General features: G+C 43.0%; 1 protein-coding gene across 1 annotated transcript in view; it reads left to right on the top strand.

The window, feature by feature from the left end:
• Positions 1-619: 619 nt before the first annotated feature.
• The window catches only part of LOC309824030 (stimulated by retinoic acid gene 6 protein-like), a 51226-nt gene continuing 37049 nt past the window's right edge, over positions 620-14796 (top strand). The window contains 1 exon segment of the mRNA XM_082656764.1: positions 620-658. Coding sequence (XP_082512890.1) covers positions 639-658 — 20 coding nt within the window. The 5' untranslated portion in view covers positions 620-638.

Genomic DNA, 14796 nt, shown 5'->3' with positions numbered 1-14796 from the left:
GGGAGTATGCCCCCTGGCTGGGCAGGTACTTGCCAGCAACAGCTTCACTCTATGGCAAGGGAGCAGGAATTCCTTGTGGACAGCTAGCCCCGGTTCTGCCACATGGGTGGGGTTCAGTTTTGAACTTGTCTCCAGCCACTTCTCCCAGCAAATTGTCCTGTTTCCAAGGAGAATCTTGAAGCCAGTGGTGCTAGTTTCCTAGTTTATTGCCTTGAGGCAGAGTCCTACTTTATTGCCTGTAATAATTCTTACAGCTAGCCGAAGAGGCCTCAACTCCTGGGCAAAGCTCCATTAGCTCAAGGAGCCAGTGCCCACAGCCAGTGAGAGGCAGCAAGAGTCTTGGAGAGAGGAACTAGGAGGGCAGTTCCTGCTTTTGCATGAGAAAGCATGGGAAGGGCGGTAGAGCAGAAGAGTAGCCAGTAGTGTTCCCAAACAAGGAAGGAGGCCACCCACTTGCTGTCATTTCTCTGGTAAATATTTGACTGGATGTTTGCCTTTCGCTGAGGTTTTATTTTTGGGTTCTGGGCAGAACGTCAGAACATCAGAAGCAGTCATCACCAAGAGGCAAGAGAAGCCCAAAGAACCGCCCAGAGAAGCAGATTGCTCACCAGAGCTGCAGGCAGTGCTTTTCCACCAAGATGCTTTCCTCAAACACAAGGTGAGTTATCAGGGTCAGGCTTGAGACAAGTCATGCTGGACAACTGTATGTTCCTGGCAACTGTATTCTTCTTTTTTTTTTGGCCATGCCCTGACCAGGGATTGAACCTGGGCCCCTGCCAGTGACAGCACCGAGTCCTAACCACTGCACCGCCAGGGAGTTCCCCCTTTTTTTTAAATAAAAAAATTTTAATTGATGTATAGTTGAGGTACAGTATTAGTTACAGGTGTACAATGATTCACAGTTTTTAAGTGAATACCCTCCAAATCCATCCATGTTGTTGCAAATGGCAAAATTTTGTTCTTTTTATGGCTGAATAGTATTCTGTTGTACATATGTTCCACATCTTCTTTATCCATTCATCTGTTGACGGACACTTAGGTTGCTTCCGTATCTTAGCTATTATGAATAGTGCTGCTATGAACATTAGGGTGCATGTATCTTTTCAAATAAGTGTTTTTGTTATTTTCTGATATATACCCAGGAGTGGAATTGCTGGGTCACATGGTAGTTCTATTTTTAGTTTTTTGCAAAACCTGGCAACTGTCTTCTTTGCTATGGTGATTCATGGAACCGGGAGGAGGGCATGGTTTACCTAATTTGTAGGCAGCTGGCACGATGGGTCGGTGAATAGATTTCTGTTCATCTTCAGTTTAGAGCCACAGAGTGGAGAGGGAAGAGCGCAGATACAGTGTTAGCAGACCTGGGCTTGAGTCCTGGCTCTGTAGTTTCTAGCAGATCTTAAAGCCTTGGTTTCCTCATCTATTAATCAGGTGTAATAACCCCTGTCCTACCTAACCCACAGCTTTGTGAAGATCATCTGAGAAAAGAGTGTGAAAGGACTTTGAGAGCTGTACAGTCCCATCTAGAAGCGTTCTCACTCAAACATATAAACTTAAACACTTCATTTTAAATGATCCCAGAACTAAAAAGGCTGCTCAAAAATAGAACAAAAATTAGAGCCATCACTTTCTGGTGTCATAGTGTTCTTCTCTGTTTAGATTGTCAAAGGATGTTATTGTGGGGATGGAAAAATAATTTTCCCTTCTAGGGAAAGAACCCTTCTAGGTTCTTGACTGAGACACCCCTGTAATAAAAAGATTAACAAGAGAAAAACAAATTTAATAATATGTATGCCTCCTGTATACATGGGAGATACCCAGGAAAATAGAGTAACTCCCCCAAATGGCTGAAGCTGTCACCCTAAATACCATCTTCAGCTAAAGGCAAAAGAAAATGTTGGGGTTGAGGAGTTAGTTATAGGAGGTTATCAGGAAAAGCACAGTAAACAAGGGTAAGGTCATTATGCAGATTTAAATAATTGTTTTCTACATTGATAAGAGTTTCTAGAGATAAGGTCATCTTACCTTGTCTACCTTATCTACCATTCCTGGTACAGTGAGGAAGACACCCTTACAAACAAGAGATTTCCCCCATACATGTACATGTCTCCTACAAAAGCTCCAGTTTTAGAGCTTCCCCTATGTCTGCAGTTTCTTAAAAATAACCATGTTAAAATAATCCTTATGCTGAAGAGGCATATCTTGGGGTGACAAATTCTTCCCCCCTTCATCCCACCTTTGAAACTTCAAACAAGTTTCACAGTCCAGAAGCTGAGTTGACAAATTGCTCCATATCTCATTGAACCTGTCTCAGTAGTGAGAATAGGTCAGCTTAGTTAAACAGTTGTGTCTCATTTCAGGAGGTGGTCTTGCAGGTGTGCTCCCAGAGTTAGGCCTAGATAGTGCCAGTGGTCAGGTATTTATTAAGAGGCATTTCTATGGAAACGGAAGAAAACCAAAGCTTAATGGTTGGAGAAGACTCTAAACCACTTTCTGAGCCCAGGAGGCAGCCAGTCAAGAAGATTTTCTCTGTGTTAGGGTTGAACCATCTTTTGCAGTTTGAGTGTCTCTGATGATGTCATCAGGTGTTCAGTTACACTTTCTGAGTGGCCCACAAAGCAACAGGCACAAGCGATGTCTAAATATGAGCTGTTATGGTGATTTCTCTGAAGTGTATATCAAGCCATTCACATTCAGTTTGCAGGGTTTCAGGGAAAAGGGCAGCTTTTGTTTTTAGTGATTCCAAGTCAAAAAGGTGGGAGAAAATTGGAAACATTAGTTTGGAGATTTGTAGCCGGATATTTGAGGAAACTAGAATTCAGGATCCAGTCCAGTTTACGGGTAGAGAACAAAACCCCAGAGACAATTAACAGAACTAGAATCTTATCTACAAGTGTGTATTATAGTTTCTACTGAAACATAATTTTTCTAAAATCACCCTTATTTCTATCAAAGATAGCCAAATGAAGACTAATTTGTTCACAAAATAGGTCTAGTTTCAATAAACTTGTCCCGATTATTTGTGCAAGCGCAGCAAGAATAGCAGGTGACCATGTAGGGTCTTTTAAATATTCTTTGCTGGCTTTTCATAAGGAATTTCAGATTGAACTTTTTGTTTGTTTGTTTGTTTGTTTTTGTGGTACACGGGCCTCTCACTGTTGTGGCCTCTCCCATTGCGGAGCACGGGCTCCGGATGCGCAGGCTCAGTGGCCATGGCTCACGGGCCCAGCCGCTCCGCGGCATGTGGGATCTTCCCTGACCGGGGCACGAGCCCGTGTCCCCTGCATCGACAGGCGGACTCTCAACCACTGTGCCACCAGGGAAGCCCCAGATTGAACTTTTAAAAGCATCTAGAGGAAAAAAAAAAAAAAAAAAGCATCTAGAGGTCAGGAAGCCAAGCCAAAGACTTTCCATCAGACTTTGCCTTAATGCTTATAGATGTGAGTTGATTCCTCTCTTCTTGAGGTCCCCCAAGTATCCTGTACCTGCCAGGAAGGGACTTTCCTTACTAACCTGGTAAGACTGTCAGGAACCCTGAAAGCAAGGTACCAGGCTGTTTTTCCAAGGGGATTTATTGACTCTATAAACTCAGCCTTAATTATTTAAAACTGTCTTGTCATATCTGATTCTATGAATCTTCTCAAATCTGACATTCCAACCAAAACTCTGATAATATAACAAATGTTTCCAATTGTGTCCTGTTACAAGAAGAATAGATTCTTATTAACTTATGCAAATAAATATTTTGTCATAAAGAACATTCACTAAGCTTCCAAATTCTGAAGGGATCAGGTAGGGAGAAAAAGTAATTGTTTCATCCTTATTCACAAAGGTACACTTTATCAAATTGCTCTAAGTCATAGGTAGCTTAAGAGAAAAAGTGTCCTTAATATTAAAGAACTTAATCTGGAAAAACAAAACATTAAGGAACCAACAATGTTTCAGACAAAAAGTCATAAAATTATAATCATCATCATCAGTTCGTTCAGTCTGTTATTAATTCTTGTTCTGCTTAAATCCAGTTTTTTCATCAGTTCTGGAGATTCTTACTCAGTTCAGTTTTATGATCTTCAAGTTATCAGAAATCTGTGCTTGCCAGAGTCCTTTCCATGAATCTCCTTGAAGATGAAGCACACTTGCAAACACTTCTGCAAAAGCATCAGAGTAAAACAGTAACTTCTGTAAATGGCAAAGACTTAAAAGTGGCCATGGTTAAAGATCTGATTAGAGTTCATTACAATGCGATTGACAAAGAAATTTGGTTATCTCTGTAACAGACAACATTCTAGTTATTATTAAGGTAATTACTAGAATTATGACTGATTAACATTATACCAGACATATCAGAATTTTAGGAATTTCATACAATTTCTGGAATGCTTATATACCTATACAAATACAACTTAAAGAAGGCTTAGTATTATGTCTTATTTGACAGTGCTTTCCATATAATTTAACATATCAATAAGCCTCTATCTCTCTGTCTTTAAGGAGAAGAAATCTTTTGAGATGTTCCAGGGGCCCTCTGGAAAATCCCCAAATTACTTCCATGTCAAAAAGACTTTAGTTAGAGTTTGATTTGGCAAAGTTTGTCAAAAATATCAAGAAGTTTGGACACTTGACTAAGAATCACACTATGAAACAATACATAGTTGTCTATTTAACCAAAGTGACAATAAAAGATTTTAAAGGCAAATAGAGATTGTTACACAGTTGTGAGCAAAACTTATCTCTTTTAATATTGAGATGATTCAGTTCTCTTAAATAATCAAAGACCTGATTAAGACAACATGAAGCACAAGAAATTATTTTGATAAAACACCAAATCTTTGCTTTCTAGGCAGATTACTTAAGAGGTAAAGAAAAACCTTTCACAACTTCTTATCAGGAGAAGACCAATAGTCCAATAGAACTTTGTCCTTTTAACAGATGAAAGAAAATCAAGTTCCAGTTTTATATAAGTACACTATTAAGGCTTATTTTAAATACCCTTATAATAACAATTCAGATTCAGCCAGCTTGATTACACAACGTAAAATTCTCTTTCTCTTCCCCTTCAACTTTCTATATACATTTAGTTTATCCTTTATTTTCCACCTTCCCATTCTGAAATAACCAGCTTTACTTTAGGACAAAATCACTTTCATTTCCTTCAACAGAAATGCATCTGCATACATCATATCTTTTCTTAGGTAAAAATATATCTTACTTTTCTTGCATACAGAGTTGTTTCCCATATTATTTCTGGTAGCTTTAATTACATATATTAATTAGAATTCTTAACCCTTAGCAACCTTAACTTCTGGTGAAAACTAAGAAGTGAGCAATTGTGAACTCTTATACCAGAATTCCGTAGACTGGCAAATTTATGAATACATTTCGTAATTTTGAAGCATACACTTTTTCATAGTACAATCTTTCAATGTGGCACAAAATACATTTACTAATAAACCCAAATATCTTTAGTTTCTCTGTAATAAGAAGAGTCAGTAAACCTGTGTTCAGTAATTAACGTTTCACTGTTTCATCTTATTTGGAAATGACCTAGATATTCAATGAGATTCCATTATTTAACTTAGCTTAGCAAAACTTTAAGGTTTCAAGTTACCAAAAAGATTTTGGTAGCTATTTTTAATTAGAATACCATACACATATTTATTGCTGAAAAGTTCACCTGAAAACTCTTATCCCATTTACCTCTATCTACATCACTTCTTCCCAACAATTATGTTTAGACTATTCACAAAAATCTAATGAGACATTAGACAAAGTCAGCCATCATCCCAAGCTATTTTCCTTGCTGACCAGTTTTGCAACAGAGATAACGTTATCTATGTATTTATGAGAGTTTTAGAATACCCAATCCTTACAAACACGTGTCCTTCAACCCACATAAATAGAGCTCTTTATACATTAATTTCGACAATACCATGTGGAGGTAGAGAGATATCACATCTCTACAACATACATGTATAAACATACATAAACATACAGACAGATGCAAACAAGACCTTATAACTGTTGTTCTAAAATTTTAGCCATGAGACACATACAATAATACAAAACTCACTAGCTTATAAAAGAACAGTTGGATTCAAACTTTGTTTTGGCAGTTGTCACCTGCTCAGATGGCTAAAGCTTTTTACTAAGATTTGTGGGAGGACATTTAAGATTTTTCATTAGTCTGATTTCCACATAGTTCCTTCTCTTCTGCTTCTGATGAGAAACTTCTCCCTAAAGTTTGCTTTTCAAAGAATGGTTCTTAGGTCCCAGAGAAGATGAATGTAGAAAATCTACATCAAGAAGGCACAGAGAAAGTACTCAAGTTTTCTCCAAGGAGCTTTGGGGTATATTTGCCTATTATTAGAGGTCTAGAGTAATTACTATTTAAAATTGTCCTTCTTTTTCTTAAGTGCAGTACAACTCTATTTCTGAAATCCCAATATCTACAAGCATTTTAAGATGAAAAGGGGAGATTTGGGGATTGATAAGGCTAGGTGGACTTTGAATTGTTTCTAGAGCCACATTTCTGGTTTTGTAGCGATTTGCAAGACAAAGACAATTGTTTTCTATTTCAGAGAATTGGGTTGTAACCTGAATATCAAGAGACTGACCCACCCATCCAACTAAATTTGCTGCTTTGTATAAGGGTGATTTCCTATTGAGATGGAGATAAAAAGGTTTCTACATTAGAGAGTTTCAGGGTTTAATAGACTGAAAAAGCCTAAGGTGTTTTAAACAAAGGCCTCATTTCTGAGTGCATATTCAACCTTGGACCAATTCACCTTAGTGGGGAAAGACTCTACGGTTGCTCTGTCAGCATCTGAATATCAGCCTCTATTGAACCATTTCCAAGTCATTTGTAGGAGGGCCTGGGAGAGATTCTGGCTGTCTGATTCCTCTGTGAGGGGTTTTTTTCCCAGGGGCCCGCCTGGCTTGTCTGCTAACTTGTCTGCTAACTAATAATCATGCGTGGGAAGAATACCCCTTAACAGCCAATCTAGGTCTCTGTGAGTGGGGTTGTGAATGGTCACTGATCTTTCCAACTCCTCTCTTAGTTTGGTAGGATCTTCTGAAAGTAGAGGTAAAAGGGCTTTGTAATTGAAAAGATCTGCGTTTACTTCACCTCTCTAAAGCTTTATCCTTGAAGTTGGAATAATAGTCCATGCTGCATAGGTTGTAAAAAGACTGAGATAATAACTGTAGAGACCATACATAGCCCAGTGTCCAGCATGTGATAAACGTTCAATGAACCTTATCATTCAATGAACGATAGCTATTATTATTTTACTAAGTGAAAATAAATGAAAATGAATGTTGGTTTACTGGACAGTTAAGAATGGTAGGGAGCAGAAAATGGGCTTTTGTCTTCTTCAATCACCAATTTTTTGCATGGTAACTCTGTCTGAAGTTGTCAGATAGGCGTGAAAACATTCTCATACACTCCCTCCGAAAGGAGGGTACCTACCAGGTGCAGATCATTCCTCTCAGTACAGCAAGCTCAAAATGAATGGGCAAGGTCAAAAGGAAAATAAACAGAGATCTGGACACACAGAAGAGAAAACAGAGAGGCCCTGGGAGAAGATGGAATAAAGACAGGCCAGACACAAAAGGTCAATCAATATCTCTTCTTAAAATTAGCACCCGTGGGGACTTCCCTGGCAGTCCAGTGGTTAAGACTCCACCCTTCCAATGCAGGGGGCGCGGGTTGGATCCCTGGTCCGGGAACTGAGATCCCACATGCCGAGCGGTGCAAAAAAAAAAAAAAAAATTAGCACTTGTATTTGAGTCCCACTGTGGACAAGTGACAGGCTCCCTCTGACCCGTGCTCTCTGATGATCCAGTGAGACCTTGGGATGAGAGTGCTTTATAAACTGTAAAGCACTGTTATTTCCTGCAGTGCCCTGCTCAGAACAGGGGAAGATCTCGCAGCCCCTCTGCCCTGTTCCCAACTTGACTGAGCTGATTCTGTCTCTCTGAGTCAGTTAACCAGGTGGTGGTGGAGCCAAGGCACCCAGCCAGGGTGTCCAGCTCTTTGGTACTGTGGCTCCTGTGTCTCTCCATAACACCAGTGTCCGCCCCCCCCCCCCGGGAGGCGCCCCAGGGTCTGCTGGGGGCCGGGCTGCTGCTTGGAATCCTCCACTCCCACCTCGTGGAATAGCGTCTGTGGGGGGGAGTTGTAGGGAAGGTGGAAGCAGGCCTGAGAACCAGCAAGCATGGTGCTTCCCAGTTAACAAAGCACCATTCATACCCATTCTCTAATGATCTAGGGAAGTAGATCACATCCATTCTACAGATGAAGCAACCAAGGCTTCAGGAGGAGAAATGATTTATCCCAGGTCGCAAGGTCTCTGACTCCAAATCCCAGGCTTTCCCTCTGGGCAGATCTGAGGACCCACATGGGCATGAAAACCCACCTATACACACTGTCTGGTGGAGGTTACCAACCAGAGCCGAGAATTCCTACCTGTAAAGCAAGGTCCAAATGGATGGGAGTAGTCAAGGCAAAGAAGCAGAAAACAGATTTGGACACACAGAGAAGACAGAGGCCCTGGGGGAAAAATGGAATCAAAAAAGGGTATCAATGTGTGTTTTATTATGGAACTTCCCCTGATTCTCAGAGTCACTGAAAGTGACAGACAGGGACAAACCAATAGGCAATAAGAGAGAGAAGCACAGAAAGACACATGGAACTTTCTGGGAAGGGTGTCAGAGGCAAGCCTGTGGGGGATGGAGGAGCTGGGAGGAAAACAGAAGGGACGGTCAGCAAGGCGGCAGCCTGTGTGGGTTTTGTGATAGTCGTGGACTTTATTTTATTTTAAAAATTTAAACTTTTTATTATGGATGTGTACATATTTATACAAGAGAAGAGAGAATAATATAAAGAACCCCCTATTCCCATCACCCAACTCCAACAATTGTCAACACATGGACAGTCCCCTGGACACCCCTGCCCACTCCCCCTCCTCAGACAGCCTATCACTTCCTCATGGATTTCATCTTGAGAGGGAGTTTGCTTTCCCCCACACCATTCTTTTTTTTTTTTTTTCCCCCCACACCATTCTTAAAGTTGTGCGTACACCAATGACCTGCACACACATCCACTCTCAAACCTTCACAAGCCCCCGCAATTCTCATGTGTTTGTGCCGAAAGAACTCACACTGCCCTGCCCATAGGAACAGAAAAATTCATTCAAGAGTCACGGAGGATGACAGCTATCAGTTACTTATGTGGTCATCCACGTTGCCAGGGTTCAAGTCCTGGCTCCACTGCTCACTGGCTGGGTGAGCTTGGACGAGTTTCCTCATTTTCTGGAGCCTCAGTTTTCTCATCTGTGAAATGGGGTGATGATAGTACCTCTCACAGGCCTGTTGTGAAGCTGAAATTAGTTAATAAAAGCATAACCCTTAAGGTATGGCTTGATGCACAGTAGGCCCTTGAGAAACATTAGCTTTCCATCCATCCATTTAGGAAACGTTAGTGGGCACCTGCTGTTGCCACGTTGGGCCAGGAGCTGTGCACATGAGAAGAATGAGGAAGGTCCCTGCCCCCTAGTATCTCCCCATCCAGTGGGGGACACAGACGCAAGAAAAGACTTTTCCACACAGTGGGCTGGCTGCTGTGACTGTGGGCTGAGTCCCAAGCAGTCCAACCTTCTCAATTTACAAGTGACCAAACAGACCACGGGCCCCCCTGAGCCCAAGGAGCCACAGCACTTAGCAGCAGAGCTGGGTGGCCTCGGAATGGTTTCTCCTGGCCAGCCACCTTTATGTAAGAGCCTCAGGGGAAGCTGGTGGCTCTGGAGGACAGTGGGGCCAGTCTGGGCAAGGGTGCTCTGGGCCCCCCTGCCTGCAGTGTGGAGCAGGACACTGGTCACAGGGCCAGGTATGTGCAGCGCTCTGGCTACTGGTTAACCAGGTGAAGGACTTCAGTCCACTGTGTGGTCAGGGGCCCAGGGCAGGGGAGTCCCGGATACCCCCTCACCTAGCAGGAGGCCAGGGATGCCAGGCCAGCTGCCCATGACGTGCACTGGATTGGGGCTGGGGAGGCGCTCAGTCTGGAGACGGCTGACCCCAGATGCTCCAGGGACAGAGGAGCAGATGGGGTCTGGCATCTGAGGAGGTAGAAACAGCCAGTGAGAGTCCCCTTTCAACCCAATGAAAGAAAATCCTTTTCTTTGGTCCAAAAGCAGGGAATGGATGGGAAAGTTCAATACTGACTGAGCACTGGACTCTCATTGTATCTAATCCTCACGGCAGCCTGTAAGGGAGTATTAGATCCATTTTCAGGATGAGAAGAGTAAGGCCCAGAGAGGGGCAGGGCCCCTCTACGGGCACACAGCTGATTGCTGGAGTGGGGCTCACTCCCAGGTCCAGCACTTTTCCCTCTGGGCCCCCTTACTCGATGAGATGGAAGGGGCGACTTGGAGGATTCCCACCACTGGAGGTGCCCAGATGAGGCTTCGTGGCTGCCCATGTGTGGGGGGCTGGAGGCAGGTCCTGGGGGCATTCAAACCACCATGGCCTTGGGTTCCAGAGCCTTCGAGTGACCAGGCAGGAGTCTGTGAGTCCGTGGCCAAGGGTGGACTGGAGTGCCTCACATCACGGGTGTGGACAGGGTGCAGCTCAGCCGTGTGCTTGCCCAGCACTCAGTGTACACAGACGTTTCCCTCTCTCCCGCCCACCTTCCTCCCCTTCCTTTTCCCCTCTTCACTCATTCATTCAGCACTTGCTTGGATTTGTTATGTACCTTGTCCCTAGTCAGAAGCTGGGGGTGGGGTGGGGTGGGGGATGGTAGGAGTTCAAAGTGGAATGAAGCATGTTTCTTGCTTATGAAAAGCCCAGTCTGAAAGTGAGAGATTAAGCATGAAAAATGCACCTGTAGCAGGAAGCAGAAGTGATGAGCACCAGAGAGCACCGCAGGCTAAGTCTGGGGGAGGGTGGAGTGTCCTTTCCAGGTGACTCCGGCCTCAGGGGGGTGAACAAAGAGGCTGGTGCAACAGTTCCAGACAAGTGATAGGGCCTGAGCTAAAGAGTTTGCAAATGACCTTACCTGCTGTCTATCCATCAGAACAAGGCCTGGTATTCGGGAACCCTGCAGTGCAAAGACCAATACTTGCTGAAGGTGTCAGGAGTCAGAGGCCTTCAGGGGTGCACAGCCCCTACCCTAGCAGTCACCTCATAGTCAAGTCTTTTTTTTCCAAACAGCTGGTTGACACCCATTCGCGGGTTGTAAAATTAATTTCGTGTTTACGGCCAGCATTTTACAAAATGGGATGGAAAAGAACAAAATGAATAGAATTGAATTGAATTAAAGTTACCAGAGATCATATTAATGGTATTGTTTTATGAAAATTTGTTTTGCACACATGTATCCGAACTGGGTCATGGCTATAATGTATATTTGACTTGTAGTCAAAAAACTTAAAAACACTGATCTGGTCCAACCCCCTCATTTTGCAGAGCTTTGGGAGAAGAGGGTAGGGTGGGGCACTGGCCCGCTCCTGTGTTCTCTCTACTAAACTTGTCTTTCTCCTAAAGCATAGTTTATATTGACATAGGTCTCCAAACTCAGCCATCCTCATTATTCCTGACCACTCCCAGAACCAGTGTCCCATCTGCCCAGTGGTGTGCCAGGAAATATGTAGTAACTGGCTCCCTGAAAAAAGTATGCATATACGTACATAAGGTCAATATAAATTGTACTGTTAGAATAGATTATCACACAAAATTTACAAATAATAAAATATACAATGATCTTTCTTGCAGATTGCACAGAGCCAATTAAATCTCAAAGAATGCTTTCATTGATTTTTGCCAAATTCTTGTGTCTGTAGCCAACCTGCCATTGACCCGTGAGGTTATTTTCCACATGAATGTTGGTTGATACTTTTATTGACATTAATGAGTAACACAAATGTGAAACAATGGAGACAAGGTATATATAAGTCAGAACTTCACTCATTTGTCAATGTCAATTGCCAGAAACTATTTTTTCGATGAATGGGATAAGAGTTTTAAATTCTAGAAGAGTATTTCCTCTTTTTCTTTTTTCTTTTGCTATTCACAATGTAATGGCTACAAACATATGTTTAAATTTAATCTGCCTTGTTAACATTTTCTCTGTCACTTTCTAGACAGTCTGCAGAACAGTAAATCAAAGCCTGATTTGTAGTGTTCACCCATTTCCCTGGTATAAATCCTCCCAGCATGGCTAATTTCAAGCTAACAACATGATGTTGCTGACATGGAGATGTGAAGAGAGGCACGGTAGTGGCACAGACCATAACATAGAGTTTTCATGGTGCAGGTATAACAGATGTAAATAACCTCTAGAGAATAAATCATAACAAAACGTAGCAAAATAATTAGGAAGTGATGGGTTTTGAGGCTTTACTACCTTCCTTTTAAATAACTTATTTAATTATACATTTATATAATTTAATTTTTACCAATGGTGGTGTTTAACAACCGGCTTGCAAAATTCCTGATAATGTGACAGTTCCAAGCTGGTACAAGCCAGCCTGAGCACACTATTACATCTACCTCCGACCCCAAGGCAGGACTGTGGGGAGGCTGTGTGTTAGAGGATTGATGGGATTCACAAAGGCAGGCCAGGGCTGGCCCAGAGTCAGACACCCCAGCACACAGGCTACTGCATTGCTGGAGGCATCACATGGACGGGCACGTGTGCGCGCACACACACACACACACACACTGCACATACCTCTCCCTCCTTCCCAACCCTTCTCTGCACTCAGAAGTGGGAACCAGGTCAGGGTCCCGCTCACTGAGCCCCTTGAGCTGGACCTGGAGTAGTCCTGGGCTTCGTGATGTTTTCTGCCCACTGGCCCTCTCTGGGCCTCAGCTTCCTGAGGGAAGTTCCCTTGGAATTTAACAGACATGCCCTTATCCTGTCTGTGCCAGGTGCTGGGCTGGACTTGGGATCAGAGATGAGTCAGCCATAGCCCGGAAGGTCAGAGAATGCTAGGAGCTCCAAGGGGCCACATGAGCCAGCAGCGGGGGCTGGGAGGATGGTGACATGCAGGGTGCCTGGCTCCCAGCCTCACCTCCTCCTGGGCAAGCTAGGTAACCTCTCCTGGCTTCAGTTCCTCATTATGAAAAGGAGGTAATACAATCTACCTCACAAGATTCTTGTAAAGATTAAATAAGGTAATATAAAATAGCAGGATTCCTAGGACATAGTGACACACAATAAAGTGACATTAATCAATAAAAGTTATTATCATATGTTTAACTTATGACTATAATTTATTTTATTTATTTATTTTTGGCTGAGTTGGGTCTTCGTTGCTGTGCGCAGGCTTTCTCTGGTTGCGGTGAGCAGGGGCTACTCTTCATTGCAGTGGCTTCTTTTGTTGCGGAGCACGGGCTCTAGGAGCCTGGGTTTCAGGAGTTGTGGCACGCGGGCTCTGGAGCGCAGGCTTAGTTGCTCCGCAGCATGTGGGATCTTCCCAGACCAGGGCTCAAACCCGTGTCCCCTGCATTGGCAGGTGAATTCTTAACCACTGCGCCACCAGGGAAGCCCTAACTTGTGACTATAGAGTGATAATGTTAGGACCAAAGGAATCAGGACTGCGGGAGCACAGAGACGCCCCACCAAGGCAATCAGGCAATCAGCGTGGGGTGTTGGGGAAAGGAGTTGGGAACGCAGACGACCCTTGCTCTAGATGCACCAGCTGTGTGTCCTTGCTTGCTTCACCCTCATAGCTTTTTATTTTCAATATTTTTTAAATAATGAAAGATTTGTAATTTATACCCTATCACAGAACAAATCTTGCATGTTTTCACTTTATGCTGATTCCTGGGCAACTTCCCTTCAGATGGTGTTTTATTGCTTTGGCATAAAGTCCAGTCTTTTCCCTGTTTACAAAAGCAAGCCATTCATTCATTCGACATGTGTTTATTACTGTCTATTTTGTGTCAAGCACTGTTCTAAGCAGCTATCAAGCAATGCATCTGTGTACTACCCTTGGGAAATTCAAGAAAATCATTAAAAAAAAGTAGAATGAATGCAAATCTTACAACCCAGAGGTGACCACTCTTCACAACTTGGGATCATATTGTTTTATAATTTTTTTTTTTCACTTAACAGTGTATCATAAACACAGTTCCAAGCTATCATCAGTGGAAATCGGATTTCCTACATTTGGGGGTACTGTTTGGCTGCTGCCCTGCAAAAGCTGTTTACCCCTCAACAGATCTGCCCCTCAAGCCCTGGACCCACTAGGAAGCAGTATGAGTCTCAGAGACCAAGAAGGGGCTCTCAGTGGCCTTCTAACTTGGATTGACTCCAGTGCCTGCTTCATCTATTCACTGCTGGAGTGAAAGCATAGCTTTCATCTATTCACTGCTGGAGTGAAAGCATAGCTACACTCTCTACTGTCCCTGAGCTCACCTGTTTCTAGCTGCTACCAGACTAACTCTCAGCTCTGCCCTCCAAGCAAAAGACCGGCTCAGCAGTGAATTGGTGTAGGCAGAGTCACCCTGATGAACGAGTTCTGTGGGTCTGTATATCCTAATGTTAGAAATTGCCTTTCTTTATTAAAAGAATTCCATTTCCTTTATTGATTAAATGAAGAAATCAAGTTTAGTCCAATTCCATTTTTGCTTGAAACTACAGGTTATAAACACACATAATTATGGAAGGAGAAAGGGCTTTTAGTTACTACTTTACACGTTTGTAAGTATTTTGAATGTTTTACGATGAACATATATTACATTTAAAATGTTATACACACATATGAGGGAGGGAGGGGGGCAGGAAGAGTGAGA

This window comes from Grampus griseus, assembly GCF_964374135.1.
Source record: "Grampus griseus genome assembly, chromosome: 6".
Lineage (NCBI taxonomy): Eukaryota > Metazoa > Chordata > Mammalia > Artiodactyla > Delphinidae > Grampus > Grampus griseus.
This window is presented reverse-complemented; position numbering and strand designations above follow the sequence as displayed.